Raw genomic sequence first — 22328 nt, 5'->3', positions numbered from 1 at the left:
CACAAAGGTTACATTGATTTAATCAATTTTAATAAATAAACACAGAAAAATAAGTACATGGCTCCAGGGAGACGAGGTCCTATCATTACAAGGAGAGAGAGAACACCAGGGAGAGGCAAGCTGCAACTGTACAGGAATAATCGTGTCTATATTTAATCTGTTCTTGGTACAAATTTTACACTTAGATTGCTGCTAAAATACAAGCGATAATCAGATGACACGCTTTGTCTATAAGCGGGCACTGCATTATCCATGTTGGATACCCAAATTTGGCATTAAACTGTAGAAATGAACACAAGTAAGCTGCTCTGCAGGCTACAGGGAAACTACATATTTATGTACAATAGCTTATTCTACAGCTTTGGCCCTTGTCACTTTACAAAATGTATCTACTGTACATTTATCATCTCCACCTCAAATAAGACGTAAGTGGATGTGAAAATACACAAAATATACATGGAGTGACTCCCCTACCAATATGTAACATAATATTTGTAGCTGTACAGTAGGAAGCTACCAGTTACTGTACTGTGTGCAATCAAGGTAACAAGACAACAGCAGTGTCCTGTCAAAGCCAAGACACGATATGGAGGTATATGGTGATAAATAACAGTAACAGCATGCAACAGCAAGTCACACGGTTCCCATGACGATGAGCGGCAAACCAAAGTGTTGTTCGCGTCCCAGTCGTGACAACAAAAACTATGAGGGCGAGTGATCAACGGACGGAACATGAAAGAGGACGGAGAATGATACAATCATCTCAGTCTGAGGCATATTAGAGCGTGTAGCATATCATAACATATTGTAACAGTCTCTCAGCTTATATTAAGAGGTTTGTAACCAGAGAAGCGGGTTGTGCAAAAGGAAGAAGAAGAAGAAACAAGTGCTTATTGTTTTTTTTGTTTTGTTTTTTCAGTGAAGCCTTCATCATTGTAGGCACATCATCAGGAAGTCTTCTTCTCTTCTTTAGTGCGGGTACAGTGTGCTTGCTACACTCGCCGTGTGCTAAGTCACCAAGCCGCAAAGTGGCTGCTGATGTACTAAACTGGAGCTTAAAGGAATACTTGACTCATTTGGACTATTTTCAGCAGTAAAAAGTGAATATTTTGTCCAGAATGAATTTGCTAACTTCATTACTTTTCATGTACAAACAATACCTTTAAAAACAGGAAGTGGAAAATTGAGTTTTTACAGGTATTAATTGTACTTGAAAACTAATGAAGTTATCAAATTAATTGTGGACAAAATATGAACTTTTACTGCTGAAAAATGGCCCAATGAGTCAAGTATCCCTTTAACATTGTGTTTTCTGCTCAAATGTGCACCCCACAGTGTGTGTGTGTCATTTAGAGCACATGGCAACAGTTGTACTGAGCCAGCGGGAGGATCTTGGCTTTGTTGTTTGTGGGGATGTTGAAGGCCAGCGCTTTCTCACACAGGGGCAGCTGGAAGAGGCGCTCGCGCAGTTTGAGGCTGTGGCGTTTCCCCGTGGGCTCCACCCTGGCGGTGGCGGCGGCGTTGTCGTCCCAGGACCCCGCGACGTTGCGCGATTGCGATCTGTCCGTCACAAAGTCGTCCCTGGCGCCCGTGTCCGTCCTCTGCTCCTTCTTCCCGCCGCGGCTTGCCTTTTGCTTCTTGGGTGAAGCGGAGGCGCCGGCGGCTTTGTTGTTGTTTGGCTCCTCCTCTTGATGGGGGGCGCTCTCGCTCCACCCCTGGCAGCACGGCATCCTCGAAGCGGCCTCGGCCTCACAGGGGGCGGGGCGATCAGGCGCGCGGCTCGCTACGTTGTCGAGGTGAGCGACCGGTTGGTACGAAATCACGCATGTGCTGCCCGTGTGTTCGATCTCCATCGCTGCGCCGTCTTCGTCTTCTTCCGGGCTCATTCGATCTTCCGCCCTTTCCTCTTGATTGTCCGCACCTTCCGGCGCCGCCTCAGTGTCCTTCTGAGGATCAGTTACAGACAAAGACAACAACCCTTCACACTCTTTAGCTAGGTTGCCTTCGTCTTCCTCCTCCTCCTCCTCCTCTTCCTCACAGATCTGCAGGAGAGGCGGGAGGTTCCTGGCAACGCGGGGTTCCTCGGCCGGCGGAGGTTGAAGGGAGTAGCTCAGGTTGACCTGCCGCGGCGCGGGCAAGGACTGCGGCTTGGCGGCGAGCAAGTCGCCGGACTCGACCATTCGGGAGAGCGTCGAGGTAGAGGAGAGAGCCCCCGAGAGCCAATGGGGAGGGGCCTCTGGGCTGAGCAGCACGTTGTCCAGCCCCTGTAACCAGTGGTGAGCCTCGATCTCCTGCAGTGACGCTCGGACCGATGGATCCTTCTGGAGCATCCTGGAGATCAGACTAGCAAAGAAAACACAATCTGTGAAAATGCAGCGTGTTGAGGTCATTTTTCTTCCACTAGGTGGCATTAGTGTTTCATGTTGGATGTTGGTGACAGAAATCGGGGTGGGAACCTCTTGCTACCTCTGGATATGTTGCTCACGATATTATCTCACGATATGGCGAAGACCACGATTATTGATATCTTGCTCCGGTAAGAAATCCACGATAACCTACGATAAAACTAATCATAAAATAATAATAATAATAATAGTCATAATCATAATCATAATATCAATAAATAATAAATAAAAATAAAATAACATAAATAATCAATCAATAAATAATAATAAAAAAAAATTATAATTCATAATATTATAATAATAATAAAATTAATATGAATAAATATAAATATAATATAAATACATAATATAATATATAAATAATGGACTCAGGCCATTTTGTTCATTGTAAATTACAGTAATGTACATTGTAGATTTACATACATGTAAGAAAAAGATTGGCTCGCATTTCAGTCCAACTCTGTACAGCACATATATTAACAAATAAAATAAAATTGCTGATACAGTATACTGTAAGATAAGAAATTGTAAGATAGATTAATATATTAATGATTTTTTTTTGCATGTTTTTGCACCTTTTTTTTTTTAAACAAATGCTAAATGTCATTGTGAAATAGTCCAATGTTCTGCTAGTAATTAAAATCTTTGTTGTAAGGATTTAGGGAATAAAAAGGCATTTTATTTATTATGTAATTTTTAAATGAATCAGATGAATAATCCATTATCTGATTTTTTCTGCCAAACAAAATGTTTATTATTATTATTATTATTATTATTATTATTATTATGTTTAATTGAAAAAATGTGATTTCTACTAAACCCTTTCAGCTCCCTTGTCATTGCACAGTATTAGTAGTATTTGAACCCAAGTAATAAATTTAGCTGGAAGAAATTTATGTTTTCAGGTGTTCCAAATGATCTTTTTATTTTTTTGCATTCTAACTACAGAACACTGTGACCATGTGCCATGAATGCAAATGAATGTCATGCCCGTTTCTTGCTCATGAGATCTGTTACGGATAACCTGAAGGTTGTTCTGTTCTGCTCTATCATGTGACCATGTGAGCGCAGATTGCGTTGGATCAGATATATCCCGCGGTGTTTGTGGTCAAACAGTCAGCCACTGGGCTCAAAACATTAATGCTTGCTTACTCAACGGGAAAATGAAACTTCAAAAGCACATCAGTGCTGTACGATGACAGCAATGTACAGTATGTGACGTTTCTTTCAGCAAAACATCACAAATGACAGTTATTAGACCACTTTTAGCACCATAGCCCCTCAAACACAAATACTTTCAATTGTTACCAATGAGGACATAATGGGTTCCGAAATGACAGGGGTGTCAAACTCATGTTAGCTCAGGGGCCGCATGGAGGAAAATATATTATCATATGGGCCGCATCGGGAAAATAACGGTATACAACTGAAAAACAATTGCCGTCATTTATACGCAAATTTTCGTGGACCAGCCCTAAATTAGGGAACTCAACTGTAATCACAATGTTCTGAAAAATAACACGAATGCAAATGTAGCAACACTTTGCCGGTATACGTTTCTGACGTGTTAAATCAACCTGTTTTGCATATATATTGCTCCCAGAATGCATTGCGTGGCGCAGTTAATGATGTAATAAGGATGTTAATCCTTCTCATATCGATTTGTGTTACCAGTAATTGAATTTGTGTCGTATTTAACACGTTTATGTCGGTGTATTACAAAATAATAATAATAATAATTAAAAAAAACATAGTTTAAGTTGTGTGTAAAATAATGACATCTAGGACGATTCCCCCGTACAAGTTGCATTGGTTGTGAAATTACAGATTTTATATATACTTTGATTGTGGCCGACTGTTTAATTAGTCCGACAATAAATTTTTGTATTTTATTTTTTTTACTTTACAAAATCATCTCGTGGGCCGGATTAAACCCATTTGCGGGCCTGATCCGGCCCGCAGGCTGTATGTTTGACACCCCTGCTATGTGGTATAGTAATTAGCTGATTATCGTAATACAACCTTTTCCAAATTAATGCATCTTAACATTCATTTTCTGTTCACAAATGCAAGGTAACAACCTATAATGTGAAATGAACTTGTTTGACATCGTTTTACAACACAACATTGCTGATGTAATGTCAAAGTGTCTTTGAAAAAGTAAACCTGGTCTTGCTGCCTAATCAAAGCAAGTGACTGCTGAGTGTTTAATGAAGCATGTCCGTGTACAGCCCAACTAGAGCACTAAAATTATTCGCTGAAACTAATGAGATGCTTTTACGGTCACTAGCGATTTAACACAGGGCGACTCGGTAAAATCTCGGTGGCCTTCAGTAATACGTGGCATTTCATAAATGTAGTTCAACGATGAGGATATGATGGTGTTGCATCAGGTCGTTTTCCTTTAGTGGCCTTGAAAGAGGTCAGTTGCGTCTGTGTACTCACTCCCTGCAGTCGCCAGAGACGTGGTCGGGGATGGAGTAGCGACAATCCAGAATCATGACCAGAGTCTCACTGTCGTTGGCCTCCTGGAAGGGAGGAACCCCGCACACTAACATGTACAGGATCACCCCGAGAGACCAGATATCTGCAACACACATAATAAATACACACATGGTCAGGAATGTACTCAGAAAAAAAATAGATGGTCAATGTGGTGTCCGTTTTTAAAAATTTTTGGTGCTTTTGACTTCTTCTGACACACTCGCAGACAAACATACACTCACATATGCTTTCTGTTGCTCACTGTGTATGTATTTCCTCCTGTGGTTTCCCTCCCTTTCCTTCCCTTGCACTTCCTCGTCGCATACATACATCAAGAGCCTGACAAGAACGGGGACTGATTTACAGACACGCACACACAAACAAGAGGAGGATTGTGCTGGTCGTGATGCTGTACTATTTTGAGAATCTTTCACTATTTGTTTCGGTCCGTCGTTGCTCATGTCAAGCTTGATAGAATATCTTAAAATAAAAAGAGGCTTAATTCCTTGAAAAAGCAGTGATATAATGCGACTTGTCATGACATCGCCCTTTCAAGGTTACCGTATTTGACCCGTAAAATGCAGGAAGTGGTCAAGCGTGTCCTTTCCTGTGCAAGAGCCCAGATTATGAAAGGCTTATAAAACCATGGTTGGATTTGATGGTGCAGATCAGGCAGACAACAGTGAACACTTTTGTCCCTTGTGGCAAATAAAAGAAAAAGAAATGTTTCATTTCAGCATCAGAGAGGCAAATGACGATACTATGTGGTTTTATGTCACAATTCTTAGCCTTCAAGAATGATTCCAGGCGTTAACCAATGCATGATGTCTGACCAGCAGTCATTAATAAACACCACACCGCTGTATTTGATTACTAATCAACCAACTGTACTCAGAAGTTCACAGTTTAGTCGTTCGAACAACACATTCATTCAATTGTATTGCATTGATATTAAAATAGAAAACAGTGTGGTTCATTCAGCTACCCGCACACACAGCACTCCGGTGAGTAATAAACATACAGCCATTGTCTGCCATTACAGTCCAAACAAGCACGCTCAGTCATCGGCGTACAATGTACACAGACACGCTCGTCTCGGTTCGAGGACTCTTACGCAACAGGGTGGAGAAGCCGCCGTCTACTGGACTTTTCCCAGCTCGCGAGGAAATATCACACATACTTTACACACTGACATACTGTATCCGCCATTAGTGCGCCTGCTGACAACTCAACTACGAATGGACTGATAGGATACTTAATTACAATATTACAATATGCTATTCATACTGAAATTGGACTGACTGGGTTTCAGTACCCAACAGCTTAACTCATTCAATCCCAAAAACGTGTAAAAACGTTTTTAAAGATGCTGTCCTCTCCTCAAAACATGTTTTTTTTTATGCAAGAGCACACAGAAGGTTTTGATGCAGCTTCTAACATGAAGAGGTGGCTTAAAAGCAATGGTAGTTATTTAAAAAAAACAAAAAAACGGCAGTTGGCAGCAGAGTATAAGAGATTATCCATGGCCATGTTGTAACAAGCTCTTTTTGTCAGTGAGTTCACCAGGAATGTGTGAACATTGACAAAACTGGAAACAGATAAAAAATGTACTTTTTTTCCTGATTAAAAAAAAAAAGAGACTCTTTTTTTTTGGTAGGTTCAATGTTTTTAGAGCAATAAGGCAATATTTTGTGGTCTTTGCAAAATCAGTCAAAATCCAGTAAAGCAGCCAGGAGCCAGGAAGGGGTTTGCTTGGGAAAATGGTTGGGAGTGAATGAGTTAATTTTCTATCCTTAAACAAATTATGTTTCCAGCATACTACAGTACTTTTACAGTATTTCTGCCATGGTTTAGTACAGTATAATAATGGCCAATTGAATATACAATTGATAGTATTTTTTGTAATACATGATGTATGTAACAATACAATATGGCTAATACAAGTGAAAACTGACACAGTGGATCATTTTTTTAATGGAGGCCAGAGTTCAAAGCAAACATGGTGAAGCAATATTTAGTTGTTGTGCTGTACACAAATAGAATAAGGTGCCAACAGAAGTCAAGTCAGCCACAAGTGAAAATGCTTTTAAATCCAGATTAACTCATTCAAACCCAAAAATGTGTAAATAAGTTTTTTAACACTTTGTCCTTCGTTCCCAAAAACGTATTTATATGTTATATGCAGCTTCAGGAATGAAAAGGTGGCTTAAAGCAATGGTAGTTATTACAAAAAACGACCAGCAGGTGGCCGCAGAGTATACGAGATTAGCCAGGATCATGTTGCAATAAGCTCTTTTTATGAATGTAAATGAATAGTGTATACTAATGCTAATTGCTGCAAAATGGAAACAGATACAAATATATATTTTTCCTGATGAAAGACGAGATGCTAATCGTTCTTTGGCAGGTTCTGTTTTTATAGCAATCGAACACAATATTCTGTGGGCCTTGCAAAATCAGTCAAAATCCACTAACAGCCAAAGGGGTTGCTTCGCTGAAAATGGCTCGGAGTGAATACTCATTCACTCCGAGCCATTCAGAACTGTTTTTTTTTTCCCCCCTCCATACCTATGAGAAAGGTGACTCGAACCATTCAAACCAAATCATGTTAGCCAAAATCATGATCTTACACTATTCAATCTTTTAGTAAATTTAATACTTTTTTTTCTTGTGGTGCTTTTAAATTAACTCTTATTATCTTGTGTATGAAACATGCTATACAGTATAAATAAAGCTGCCTTGCCTAATACGCCTGAAAGACTTGTCCTAAAGAAAACTTTCAAGGACATCTGTCTGTAACAGATCATGCGTACAAAGTTTCAAATTCTTCACCTTGATAATCTTGATGACACTTACCCCTAAGAGCTACAATTAAAACTCTATGAACTCTTGGGGGCAATTGCTGTCTCAATGGGAGTGTGTGTGTGTGTGTGTGTGTGTGTGGGTGGGTGTGTGTGTATGTGTGTGTGTGTGTGTGTGTGTGTGTGTGTGTGTGTGTGTGTGTGTGTGTGTGTGTGTGTGTGTGTGTGTGTGTGTGTGTTGGGTCCGAAGAGTGGAGCAACGCGCAGCATTTTCTAATAAAGAGACAAAAAGTTTCTTATCTCCATGTTCTAAAAAGGATCGTTTACGGCGGTTTCCCACTTGTGATTGTGTGTTACATCATACCCGGGAGCAGCAAAACGAGTTATGTCAGACCGGCTGAGATGACGCTGAAGCAAACAATTTATGGCTATTGGTACCCTTGGTAATTATACAACAGAAACCAAATAAGGACGACGATAGAGACTTGGGCTATTTTTTGTCAATTGTTGTGAAACATTTGATTTAAAATTGATTTAGGGTGTCTTGTATGAAAAGCCCTCTTAAGGTCATACCACAGCATCGCAAATCAGGTTTTGATGTCCCGTGAAGAGGTTTGTGTGGTATTAGTTTAAGCAGACTTGTGATTTAGATGAAGATCAGACTACATTTTATAATCCATTTATGCAGAAATGGAAGAAATTCCAAAGGGTACACATAAGGGATGCAGTGAGAATTCAGCCACCAAAATGTTTTGTCCAAAAATTTCCATGAAGTGGATTTGTACCTTCGTTCCAAAAGTCTTTTGTCCCTGAAACAATAAGACCGAAACAGGATGTTATGATAAAGCTTAAAAGCAGCAAAACTTGTCTGTCGCGGACGGTTGCTAGTGATGTGAATCTATGAAATTTTTCACAGCATGCAGGAATTTAATGTTTTTTTTCTTCTTTCTTCTTCAGGTTTTAAAGGTAGCCTATTTGAATTCCTTTCTATGATTCGGATTTCGGCCTCAGTTTCCTCATATTCAGTTTTCCGCTTCGGTCAAGAATTTTTATCTTGCTGCTTCCCTAGTTCATATGCGTTTTCCTGCCACTGTATTTTATTTTTCTGATCGACTGATACCTAATAACGCATTTCATTTGATGGTTGTAAATATGTATCTAATTCCTAGTTTCTTACACTGACAGAATTAGTGCTCAACAGCCTCAGTCTCATCACATTGAACATAAAAATGGAAATTCAAAAAAAGCACAAAGGCATCAACTGTAGCACATCCTTTTTAGGCCACAGTAATGGGAAAATATTATATAACTGGAAGCAATGTTCATCTTTGTTAAGGACAGCAGGCCCATCAGCATCATCTGTTTTCTATTGCGCTTATATATGCAGGGACAAAGATGGCTTGAGTCCAAGGTAGTTTACACATTGAACTGATCGCACGTCAATCAAAAGACTGACAAAGAGACAGATAATCATTCCCACTCACATTCACAATCACCAAGTCTAATAAAAGTGGAACCTTTTTGCTGCGAGACAGCCAGGTTAACTAGTTAGCCCTCTGCTATTACAAGCACACGAGATGTGCATAAAGACAGCTTTAACATTCATCTCAGAAGATAATACGGATGGGCTTGTTTTTAGCGTATCTTGGAATTAGCATTAATGTATACATTTTGATAGCATGATCACCGTTGTGGCTAACCCTGAGGACGTAGCAATTGAATGTGCCGATGTAAAATATGTGCTGGAAGTCACATGTGCTTGAAAAATCACTCGTTTCAATTTCTGGCATGTTGACTCAACGGTGTACAATTTTTTAGATATTAACAACAGTTGCTATGGGTTTCTTCAACTAAGGTTCATCCAGGAAGGCGACATTTATTGCCACCTTCGTTTCAGCTAAATTATCCACAAATAAGCTCATACGGTGTGAAATTGTAAGCTAGTTCACAAAATCCACAATTCAAACTTACCGAGACGTTTCTCAAATCCCCCAAAACTCAACTTAAATAGCGTTAAATAAAACATTTGTGAAAGGTGTAAGCAATACTGTCATGTACTTAAGTCGCCATTGTTTTTCGTGTTTTGGTGAGGATTTATGAGGCATTTGAAGTGCTCATTTTGTGTTTTTTCTTTTTTTTTTTGGCGGCCACTTGTCACATTGCCATTTCAAGTTCCCAAATGTGATGTAAAGACTTTTACATGTTTTTTTTTTCCCCATTGACATATCTGATATGGTCGCATTCATACTGACAGAACACGTTAAACAACCCACATGAAGCCAAAGTGACACAAGCTGGGTAACATGGAAATACGGTAAATAATGCCAAAAATAAATAATAAAAAGCATTCCACACCATTCAGTTGGCTTTGGCTGACTCTCGCTCAAATTGATTTTAATGAGGCTAACCTCCATGACGTTACTCCACTGATTGCCGTTAGCGATTATTTTGCTATGTGAAATTAAGGGCGTGCCTCTAATGTGTGTGTATGAATCATATTTAACTGTCATTTCAAATGTATTCATTTTTTTTAATTTTAGGGTAAATGTTATTTATATATAGATGTACAACATATTTTTTCAAGCCGATGCAGATGAATTCCTGTTTCTCAAATTCAATACGATAACAAAAAACTTTTTATTTTTTATTTATTTTGTGTTGACCGTAGTAGTTTGTTTAAGCACTGCATACAACACAGCCCTGTAAAGTTTGAAGTTTGCATCCAGCTACTGCGCAGTCAGACCTAGCGTGCTAACAAAGTGAGCAGGGCTAACATCACATGTCCACAAATCAGTAGTGACACTTGTGTTGTGTCCTTCTTTCCATCTATGAGTGTACGCAGAAGTGTGTCACATTGCATTATGCTGGCAAAGTAGATATTTAAGCATGCATGTGCGCTCATGGATGATGACATGTATCGTTTCCTTTTCTTTTAGCGACTCTCAAACAGGGTGTTAAAGTGCATGAGAGAAGAACAGGAAGGTAACAGGAAGTTACATAATGATATATTGTCCTCACATTCAACGGCAACGCAATAAGCTGCAAACAAATAGTTGAGTGCTGCCTCGGTTGATATCAAAGTTAAATTTGAGTGTTTGGTTGATTTTATATTTTCTACTTACTGCATGTGCTCATTCAGAATGTCAAAAAAGTGTTGCATGTCTTTCTGTAGCGCAAGTTACCTTTACGCTATGCATCTGTCTTTTATTTTAAAACAGCTGTTTTACATTGAAAAAAAAGCCTGTACTTTAATGTTAATAATGGCTGGGATTAATTATTTCTATTTTCATTATTTTGTTTGAATCATTGACGGTGTAGTGGTTTACTTGCCTGACAGGCAGGCAGCGTGAGTTCCCATTTCTCTAGTGTCAACAGTTGTCTGTCTCTATATGAGTCATGTGAGTGACAGGCGGATCAGTCTAGGATGTATAATCAACCTTAGGCCCGAAGCTAGCTGGAATAGCTTACAGGTTCCCGCAATAAGCAGGAAAGAGAATGGGTGAATGATTTCCCATTTAAAAAGGTGATTCTCAATCTAAATAAATCTGTTTCGAATTTTTCATTATAGTTTTTTTTTTTTTTTTTAATTCAGTTAGTTTTGATTAGATTTTAGAGCAGGTTTGTTAGATTGTAGTTATTTTTTTCAATGCTTCATTGTAGGACTGCTGAAGCATTCCCACAATGAAGCATTTTTTTTTATTCTCCACACTTTTTTGCCACGTAACAACTCCCACTTTACTTCCAATTTACATTGTTCAAATTTCAACTAGCTTAAAAGATTCACGCCTCCCGGGGTATATATTGTCTGATTCCGCATTACTCACATTATTTGCACAATTTCACATTTAATATCAACTTTTCCCCATTCATTTTCAATGGAACAGACAGTGAACTTTTTCCAAGTATCACTTTCCACGCCCACTTCCATACATACATCATTACCAGGTGTCTGATCCTGCTCGGTGGCACAGTTGGTAGAGCGCATTTGTCCAGTATAATTTCATAATTTATTTCTCAATTTACTTCATAAGCATTCCACATGCATTCAAATTTTAGCATTCAGCTTTCAGCATTCCCACGCAATTTCTCCAGAAATTGCACTTAGTCTAGTTTTAGTATTAGTTATAGTTCATATGGATGGACAGTGTTGAGCGCAAGATAAAAGGTCACAAGAGGTTAAGATCTTTAGTATGGCCTTACAGCAATACCAAAATAAATTTAAAATAAACACTAAAAACTCTGGTATAAAATTAACTGATGGATGAAAACAAACGACATTTTAGCTTTACTTATAGATAGGTTTAGTGTTATGAATGTAAAATGTATCTTCAGTTAGTTTTTTTAAGCACTATATCACTTTAATTTTGTTAATGAAAATGTGTTTTTAATTTTAATTTCAGTTATTTCCTTTCCTTAGTTTTTGTTAACTAACCAAATCGCTGGCATCGGGCTGCAACCTCTTTTCTTTCTTTTTTTCCCCCCCTTAAAAATATATACTTATGGTCAGTCCACACGTGTGGGTGTCATTTTTATGAATAATTTGCCCAATCTGAAGTGTTGAAAATGGCTTGTTGTTTTTAATGATGCAATGTTAATGAAAAGTGCCGATTTTAGAGATACAAGGATTCGGCCCAACGCCAACGAAATGGATGTAGTCCATCTTGGCAGTAAACTGCACCTTCCTATCTGAAGTAGACTGATTTCGGTTCTGTGTGCATCTTCTACTACACATCTTTGAGTCAACGTACATAACGTAATGCACATCCATCCATTGAAGAAGCTTGAGAACAGCGACGGAATTTACACAGCATACACACAACACAGAGTAAAGGTCCAACCAGCTGACAGATTTGCGCTCGAACCCTGCTTAAATCGCTTCAGAGCGCATTAATCACCAAACAACACCAAGGACATCCATTTCCTGTCCCCAAAAAGTGTGACGAGGACCACAAAATGTTCCCGCATGATGAGAAATCCGGACTAGGCACACATTTACACTTACTGCAGTGTTTGGCTCCACTGCAGAACGTGCCCACTTGGCTGGCTTGCTTAGAATGACCCAGATTCATGCGCTAATCCTTTGCAGACACACACACGCACACACCCATTCACAACGTACATGTTACACACAACCACACAAGCAGATGAATGTGAAAGGACAAATAGTACGAGGACTCCCGATTTAGGACATGAGGCATTGAGAAGGAACACGCAGACGGAGGGTCAAGGGAGCTCTTAAAAACACTTTCGCAAACACGCTGACAGAAAGGAGGTGTGACATGCTCATGTTAACAGGAAAAACTGAAATCCATTGTGAACGCATCACCAAATTGTCCACTATTCCCTGTTATCTATCCTCCTGGAGCACCCTTCTGTAATACCACATTCACACATTAGTGCCAACATGCTACTTAATGCTCAGCAGGCAATCTCAGTGAGTTCTTTGTCAAAAGTATTAATAATTGTCTGTCTATGTCCACATCAGGGGTCAGCAACCTTGATTGTCAAGAGCCATGTTAGGCCAAATAATAACATAAAATCTGTCTGGAGCCGAAAAGCATTTGAAGATTGTGATGAAGGAATCAGTGTGTATGAAATGTACTGAGGGCACAAGAGCTAATTAGAGCTGCATCACAACAAAAATAGGAGAGCAGCATTCAATATATAGACAGTCATTTTTTTTTCTACCTTTCCTCTTCTGTTTTTTGTTTTATATATTTATTTGGTTGTAATTTTTCAGACTTTGTTTTTCATACATTTTAGACATTTTTTGCCTTTCTGTCAAATTTCCGACATGTTTGGCATTATTATGTACATATTGTAATCGTGTTCCTTTTCTGCCTCTCATCTTCTTTTTTAGACATTCTATGGCTATTTATTTATTTATTTATTTATTTATTTAACATTTTTCTGCCTTTTTTGCTATCAATTTTCTGACATTTTTTGGCAATTTTGTGGACATTTTATGGTAATTTTCGGGATTTCACCATTTGTTTTTGGACTTTTTTTTTTTTTTTTTGGTTACGTTTTAACATTTTCTTTTCTGCCTTTTTTAAAATCAATTTTCTGACTTTTTTTTTTTTTTTTTTTTTTTGCAACTCCAAAGACATTTTATGGTAATTTTCTGCCCCTTTCTTCTTTTGTTTTTGGACATCTTATGGTTACTTTTTATACGTTTTCTTTTCTGACTTTTTTTTTTTAATTATTATTATTCAAATCTGTGACATTTTTGGCAATTTATGGTAATTTCTGCCTTTTCTATTCCTTTTGGGCAGTTTTATATATATATATATATATATTTATTTATTTTTTATTTATTTTTTTTATCTACCTTTCATCTCCCTTTTTCTGGCAACTTAAAAATGTGGACTCTCTATTTTTTTTTTAACATTTCTTATTCATTTATTTAAATCTAGATCATTTATTCATTTAAAGAATATTTTATCTTAAAAAAAGAAAAAAATAAATAAATAAAACAATTTGTCCTATTTTATTTATTTTTTTAGCGAGAGATCCACAGGGAGCCACAGGAGTCGGGACTAAAGAGGCTCCAGAGCCACAGGCTGCAGACCCCTAGTCTACCCATATTGCGGTACTGTTTGTGCTATTTAGCGCTAGTGGACCAAAAGGCTAAGCTATGTGGTTGTTTTGAATATATAATTTGCAATTTTCAGTTTTATGTTGTTAGTTAGACAGTAAACCTCAACTAGGAGTGGCAACAAACAGCTTGAAGACTTTTTTGTAAACAATTGTTCACGCATTGCATCTGCCGAAATGCTGCTTATTGTGAAGCAAGTTGAGTCACTGCCACCATACAATGCTCAGAATATCGGAAGCCTGTTCTTGCAAGTCAAAGCAGAAAACTGGTGGAAGGACGGATTGTATCTCAAAAAACCCGTAAAATGAGTCACTCACATCTCAAGGCAGCAATGTATTCTGTGTAACACACAACAATATTGTTCTTAAAATAGTCTTACCCACAGCTGGAGCATCATACTCTTCTCCCAGCAGAATCTCAGGTGCGGAATACGCCAGGGACCCACAGCTGGTGGCCAACATGGTCCCGGGTTTGAATAAGTTACTAAAGCCAAAGTCCGTCAGTTTCACTGCCCCCTGCTGTGGAAAGAACACCACATTCTCCGGCTTCAGGTCTCGATGCACCACGTGGAGCTCGTGGCAGTACGCCACGGCACGCACAATCTGGGCAAAATGGCGTTTGGCGGTGCCCTCAGCCACGCCTGTGTCATGCCGAAGGATGTAGTCGTAAAGGTCACCCCCCTCTGCCAGCTCCATGACCAGGTAAAGGGTGGTGGGCGTGTCGATGACCTCATAAAGGCGAACCACGTTGGGATGTTGCACCCGCCTCATACATCTGAAAAGAATCGAAATAACACATTGTCTGACATCCACAGTTTGATATGAAGACAGCAGAAGCACATACCTGACTTCCTGTAACAGGTGGCTTGTCGCCATGACATCGAGTTTGGTTTTGTCAATCATCTTGATAGCCACCAGCTGCCCAGTGTTGACATGCCGAGCCAGTTTGACCACCGCGTAGTGACCCCTTCCCAAGGTCCGGCCCACATGGTACAGTCCGCTGAGATTCACGCGGTCTGATTTGAGATGTTCATCATGGCCCGGCACGGTCTCGCCACTCTCCATGTTGACATCAAAAAGGGTTGAAATGTTTGCAGATCCGCGGAGGTTAGAGGAAGAGGGGCTTGCTCGGTAAAAATCCTCCTTACTGCAAACGGGTTGCCTAGCAATGCAAAACAAAAGACAATAAAATGAAAAACATTGTTTTCACATACATACATACAAAACATACAACATGTTTTTACATATTTTGCCTTAAGAAGCTAATTAATGAATATAGTGCATTGATTAAAAAATACTCCAAGAACGATTCAACAGTTGTCTCAAATGTTGCCTGGCAACAATATTACATTGCTAGCTAGCTACATCGACGAGGTGTTGTCTGTGGTTTAGTATGTGTCATTTAGACACAAAGTGTCGACACAAGGCTAATTGTAGGCTAATTGTAGTTCTGTGGTTTGCCTCAACATTTTTTGTTACTATATGGGCAAGAAAAAAAAACACTGACAGGCTGCCACTTCTTAAACCAGACAAGAAAAATAATGTTTCAATGAACACAATTTAAATAAGAGCTGACATAAAGTACAGTATAGCAATCAGGGTTGAACTATTAATCGATTTCAAATCGACTTCGCAATCCAGTAATATTAAATCCACATCATTGTTGCATGAAACTTAAAACAGTTGAAAAGATAAAGCCACTTGATTTGTTTGCATTATTGCTGTAAACTGATTATGATTTATGTATATGCCGCACTTGTTTTGTAGAATTACGTGAAGTTGTAGTGAACACTCCAATTGCGGTAAATTAATACTGCCTTTTATGGTATTTTGTGCTTCGTTTGTCATTATCCTAGCCTAACCTATCAAACCAAAACATACAATTTGACGTTTCCTATTCCAATACATATTTTTTTCTGTTTGTTCAAAATGACATGAGAAGAGGACCTTGAAAAATTAATCACACATTTCATTAGAATCAGAACAATGAGTGGGAGAAATCACAAAATCGTTCAGTCCAAGAAGTAAACGTCTTGCTATACAGTCCAACATTTTCCATTGTCTCATGTGGAACTAGCGAACAATATTGGGCTTTCTCAAATTACACTCACCCTGCACAAATGGCACGTCTGATCAATATTGTAAGAAGAAACCTTAATGTATGCCTGAGTGTGTGAGTGTGCTCCCATGTCAGTTGGAGCACGAATGTCCGAATGTGGCGTTTACGCGGATGATGTCATCATCTGATCTTCCCAAGGGTAACGAGTCCATCTGACATCACCATCCGTCATTCTTCTGTTTGCGCTATTTTCTTTCTCACGCGAGGCGAAGCTCTCTTCATCTCTCACGTCCCTTCTCCATCATCATCACGAGTACATCACAAGCCGGCAGCCTCACTGTTTACATGTGGACAAAGCTGCCAACAGGCTAAATGGAGGCCTCGTCGCGTTAATAGGCGCAGTATTAATTGTGTCTGGTCGCGCGGTGTCGCCGAGGGAGATGCCAACTACGCTGTCGCGGCCAGCTGTTCGTTTACTTGGCCGGCCCGCAACTGCAGTCCCGACTTGGCACATCCGCCATCCTGCTGGCTGCCTTTTCCGCCTGAACCAACGAGCGCGGCACTAGCCAAGGACGCTACGGCGCAAATTCGACCCCGTCGAACTTACCGTCGGCGCGAACATCTCGCCACCATCAACCCGCGGGGGTACTTAAAAATGGAAAACGTCGAAGGTTCCTCCGCTTGCTTCGCTCAGCTTCATGTTGCCTGCGCGTGCACACTCCTGGTTGGAATGGACAGCCAATGAGTGGGCGGAGAGAGAGAGAGAGAGAGAGAGAGAGAGAGAGAGAGAGAGAGAGAGAGAGAGAGAGAGAGAGAGAGAGAGAGAGAGAGAGAGAGAGAGAGAGAGACTACACTAGTACTTGTACGCCTCACAAAATATACTATACACTACTGCGACTACTACTACTACTACTACTGTAGTACTGCTAGGAAGAGGCACATTTTGCCAACTAGTAGCATCCTTATCAAGGATGTTGAATAAATGCTTGAACATTAGATATGCTTGATCTCCACCTCATAAGGTTCATGTACACTAGTAGTTAGGGGTGTGAATTGCCTCTTACCTGACGATTCGATCCGTATCATGATTCATAGGTCACGATTCGATTCGATACCGATTAATCCCGATATGAATTTACAAGACGATTTTTGCGATTTATTTTTTATTTTTTTTACTCAAATTTAGAAAATACCATTCCGTAAACTTGTACATGTACACTGTAAGATTTGTATGAAATTGTATTATTTATTAATCTGAAACTTCAGTTTTATAACTGTGAGCCACTGTATTTAACAAACAGGTTGTAACCTTTTTCATGTTAGAACAGCATTGAAATAAAATATTAAGGCTTAATGTTCCATTAATATAACATTCTTCCATGCTTAAGGTGTGAAAGTTAGACGTTCTGTTTAATATTTTTCCATCAAAGATGGATGTTAAAAAAAATCGATTCGGCTGCCTATTGAATCGATTCGAGAATTGCGTGCTGTAGTATCACGATATATTGCCGAATCGATTTTTTTTAACACCCCTACTAGTAGTACATACTTTGTCTTCACTAGAAGAACACATTTGGCATACTGGTAGAAGAACTAGTACGGCAAAACTGCACTAAATAACAACTGTGTGTTACTGTACAAGTGACATTGCTAAATTGTACTAGTTAGCGCTTCACTATAGGCTACTAGTGTGTGACATGCCTACTAGTTGGGCCTAGAAGTGCTATTATAGTGCAGCACAGCAGTTTTGTATGTCTAACTGGTGTGCTCAACTGGTGAGGGCAAAGGGCATACTAGTACACCGACCTTAAACTGGTTACCAAGGATGTCGAATAAATGCTCAAAAGGCTTTCCATAATATTGAGGGGGGAGAGAGAGAGAGAGAATATGAGAGAGCGAGAGCCCTTCCTTCCTCGTGACGTCAATACATTCCGTCTCGCTCCCGCAGGCTCAACGGAGCGGTTATATAACGTGTCTCTGTGTTTTCTCTACAAATAGCAAAGCAGTACAAGGACCCAAGTTGGGCCACATTCCCGAGACGCATCTCGAGTAAAGACTGACACCGCAGTAAGATTAAAGGGCTTAGGACGGGAAAAGTGTTTCCATTTATAACTCGAACCCGTTGGAAACTTGGGAACTTCGTAAAGAATCCAAACATGTTGTCATGGAGTTAATCTCGTCTTCACAATTATAAACGACTCCATCTGTTCACTGCTCCATGTTGATTGTTTATTGTTAAGGTTTTGCTTGGTTAGTCATGGAATTAAGCAACACGTTCTTTTTAGACATGTGTCGTAACAGTGAGGCTTATTTTGAAGTGGCAACTTAGGATTTTTGTTGCTATGGTGACATTTAGCAACTAATCAGACTCAATAGTTTTACCTTTTGTATATGGTGTTATCACAAAAATGAGTACACAACTCACATTTCTACAGATATTTATATCTTTCATGGGACAACACTGAATAAATAAAACTTACAACATGAAAAGTAGTCAGTGTGCAGCTTATATAACAGTAAATTTATTGTTCCCCTCAAAATAACTCACAATACAGCCATGATTATCTAAACGAGCAACAAAAGTGAGCTACTGTTCAGTGAGGCAACCACGAATGCTAACATGTTTGGACTTAGCCATACAGTAGGTGGTTCTGCTCAATCAACTCCAAGCTGTGGCCGGATTTTTACATTCTGGACCTGGATTTGACACCTCTGCTGTTCATATCACTGCAAAAAGGACAGTAGAACATTTAAGAAAAAAAGATATTAAAAAAAATATTATTTCAAATAAGAAAGATTATCAGCCAACAGAAAAAAAAGAGGCAAGATTATGAAAAAAAAAAAGGAAATAATACCAGGCCCATATCAACTACATCTGTATTGAAAATAGTATTTTTAAACTAAAAACAAGTACCGTTGTTTGTTTGTTTTAATAGCTGTAATATATAGATCTATTTTCTTAAAATACAGAAGCATCCACTTCCATTTGGCTGACTTAGCCTATAAGCAGGAAAGGTAACATGTCCCATTTTTAATGATCTTTGGTTGGACCCAGCCAGGGAGTGAACTCACAACCTCCCAATCCCAAAAGTAGACACTCTACCACTAGACTACTGAGCTGGTACTGGATTTTTATGATATGCATTTTAAGTAGTTCAGTTCTGAATCAGAGCCAGCTGCCAATACTGTAAAATGTGCTTGAAAACAAAAATAGCTATGTTCAAACTTTAATTGACATGTATTCCATAATTTTTCAACTGAGATCTTTTGTAATTGGTTATCCTCTTAAAATAAAATGTAAAAAAAAAGTCTTGCTCTTCTGCTCATTTCATGGAAACCATGCATTATTTAAGCTTGTTATGAGTATTTTCCATTAATATTAGCTGTAATGTCTTATTAAGAAAGAGTCATATATTTTTCCTTAATTCGAAATCAATTTTCTAATGGAAAAAAAAAAAAATCTTTTTCAAGATTATTTTCCTTGTTGGGCTAAAAAAAAAAAAAAAAAAAAAAAAAAAAAAAAGGAACAATTTTCCCAGAAACAATGTTTTTTTGTTTTTTGTTTTTTTTTTGTTTTTTTTACTTTCTTAAAAATATTTTTTTTGCAGTGTAATGACTGGAAAGAGGAAAAATCAGATTAATAAATATAACTTGAAACTGGAACAGCACTCGAACTGATTTTTACAAAAGAAAAAAAAAATGCCTGTCAGAACAAAATAAGCAAATTTAGCTTAAATTTAAGAAATTTATCTTACTAAGTAGTTCCGTTTTTCCAGTGATAACAATGCAAACGTGCAGGGTGACTTGGGCAGGCAACTGTTGAGATGACGAGCAGACAGGCACGGACGGCTCCAGGATTTTTAGGAAGGGAAAAAAAAAAAAAAGAGTTTGTACACATTCACATGCATGTACAATTTACAGTGTTCAATTCAGCTTCCATGCATGTTTTTTGGAATGTGGGAAGAAAACCCACACAAGCGCACAATTTGATAGTTTTAGTATTCATGCTAAATGCTGGTGTATAATTTTCCCACCCTTACTGACTATATGAAAAAAAAAAAAATCATCATATTCCTTTTTTTCCTTCATTTGCTTTCTTTTCTATTTTTATAATATATTATTAAATATAATAACATATTGTACATTATAATGATAAAAGTAATGGTGTTATAAGACTTGATATAATTTCTTGTACTTCTTCCAACTTCCTTTGAACATGGTAAATTCTGACTTGACTAATAATTATTTTCCTTTTAAACTTTTATTTTCTTTCTTTCACTTTTATTTTAGATTTTGTATTTAAAAAATGTGGTGAATGTCATAATGTCCGTATACTTTGGCGCTATGATAAATGCTGTCTATCTTGCATCATGTAAAATATTGATTTATGAAAAATATTTGGTTACTGGATATATTCAAACCACTTTTGTTTTGCCATGACGAAGGCATACATCAACCACACGGTGGCGGTAGAGATTAAATGATTGCACAGCCGTCATCTTCAGCGAGTTCATCCCAAACCTGAAACGTTATGCATTGGGGGGGTTATTCAACTTAATATTAACTCTTTCTAAAGGGTTGCTTTATTGGCAAATGTTTTTACGTGTGTATTTCCAAGCTGCGACATTTTATTAAATATGTATAGATTAATAACAAAAAAATCCTTAAATGCAAACATGATGATGTCACATTCAATACTTTTTTTTTGTTTGAAATTGCTTTGTTGTCACATGCACTGCTACTTTTATTGTGAGTCATTAAAGTAGAAAAAAATGACTTGTCTAGAAATTGGCAAATACACAAATTAATCTTTGCATTGCATTATGCATTATCATTTTTGTCATACAGTGATAAAGCATACGGGAAGCTTCACCAAAAGAGACCGGAAAGAAAAAACAATCTCTGGCAGAGAATACACAGGTCTTCATTTTATTAATGTGCGGTCATTGTATCAAAGATAAATTAAAAAAATTTTCTTATTGTTCTTTTGCTGTTCTTTCTTCTTTGTTCTTGCAGCGCTCAATCAATAATGAAGGAAGAGAGTGTTTTATGTGTGTGTGTTACTTTTTCCTTTATTCCGTTCACCATACGTTCCAGTGTTAAGATATTTTAAATGTAGATACAAATAATAATAATACAAATAATGAATAATAATAATAATAATAATGTAAATATGTGACGAAAAATAGAATTAATCCCACCGATATAAAAATGTCCCCTGTAGTATTATGAATGGAATTATTTCCTGATCCAGTACGACTAATTTGATAAAATATAATAATGACAAGACATTTATTCTGAAACAAACGTATACAGTATTTATTTTATTTTTTTTAAGTAGAATTCCTGACAGTGTTTCCATTCCAAAACATTTATGACTTGGACTACTTCATGTATGCATAATCAAGAAAAAGCATCAGAATGTTGTATACTCGTATAGGATTCAAGAAATACTAAATTATTATGGGAATGTTGAAGCATTTCCACATATGTTATTGTGATTTTATTCTTTTTATTCAGTAACCAGGAGATTATAATTTCATAATTTATCTCTCAATTTGCTTTCAGCATTCCCACGCAATTTTTCCAGAAATTGTACATAGTTTAGTTATTGATGAACTTGGCTCAGTCAAAATCTGCCAGTGTGAGTTTTCATGGGTTGAAATGTGCTGAGTTACAAACCGATTGAATATTTTTAAATTAATCAAAGCCCAAGTATTGACTGTGATGGATTACTTCAATATTATTAAGTTCATCTAGTGTTTTTGTTTTTTTGTTTTCAGTGAAGTGGTTCAAATGTGCTGAGCTATGTTACACCCAAATTATTTCATCATAAAAATTGAGAGAGAAAACAGACGTGCTGTTTGATGCACACTCCGATCCTCCACAGTATTAGAATTAAACCATAAATGTGATTCATGTATCTTCACATGCAGCAAATAAAGTCATCAATAAATCACACTTTTTAAATACTATTTTTAG

General features: G+C 38.0%; 1 protein-coding gene across 2 annotated transcripts; it reads right to left on the bottom strand.

The window, feature by feature from the left end:
- Positions 1-8: 8 nt before the first annotated feature.
- On the bottom strand, positions 9-17098 carry snrkb (SNF related kinase b). Of its 2 annotated transcripts, none has more exons than XM_077516409.1 (5): positions 16954-17098; positions 15132-15449; positions 14668-15062; positions 4851-4992; positions 9-2343 (listed from the first exon to the last, which is right to left on the bottom strand). In XM_077516409.1, the coding sequence occupies exons 1-5, from the start codon at positions 16977-16979 to the stop codon at positions 1350-1352; spliced, it is 1875 nt and encodes a 624-aa protein (XP_077372535.1). In that variant the 5' UTR covers positions 16980-17098; the 3' UTR covers positions 9-1349. The 2 variants fall into 2 exon arrangements, with proteins under 2 accessions (XP_077372535.1, XP_077372536.1); XM_077516410.1 differs by lacking the exon at positions 16954-17098 and adding an exon at positions 16399-16668.
- Between the last annotated feature and the right edge of the window lie 5230 nt (positions 17099-22328).

Source organism: Festucalex cinctus, chromosome 3, assembly GCF_051991245.1.
Source record: "Festucalex cinctus isolate MCC-2025b chromosome 3, RoL_Fcin_1.0, whole genome shotgun sequence".
NCBI classification, from domain to species: domain Eukaryota; kingdom Metazoa; phylum Chordata; class Actinopteri; order Syngnathiformes; family Syngnathidae; genus Festucalex; species Festucalex cinctus.
This window is presented reverse-complemented; position numbering and strand designations above follow the sequence as displayed.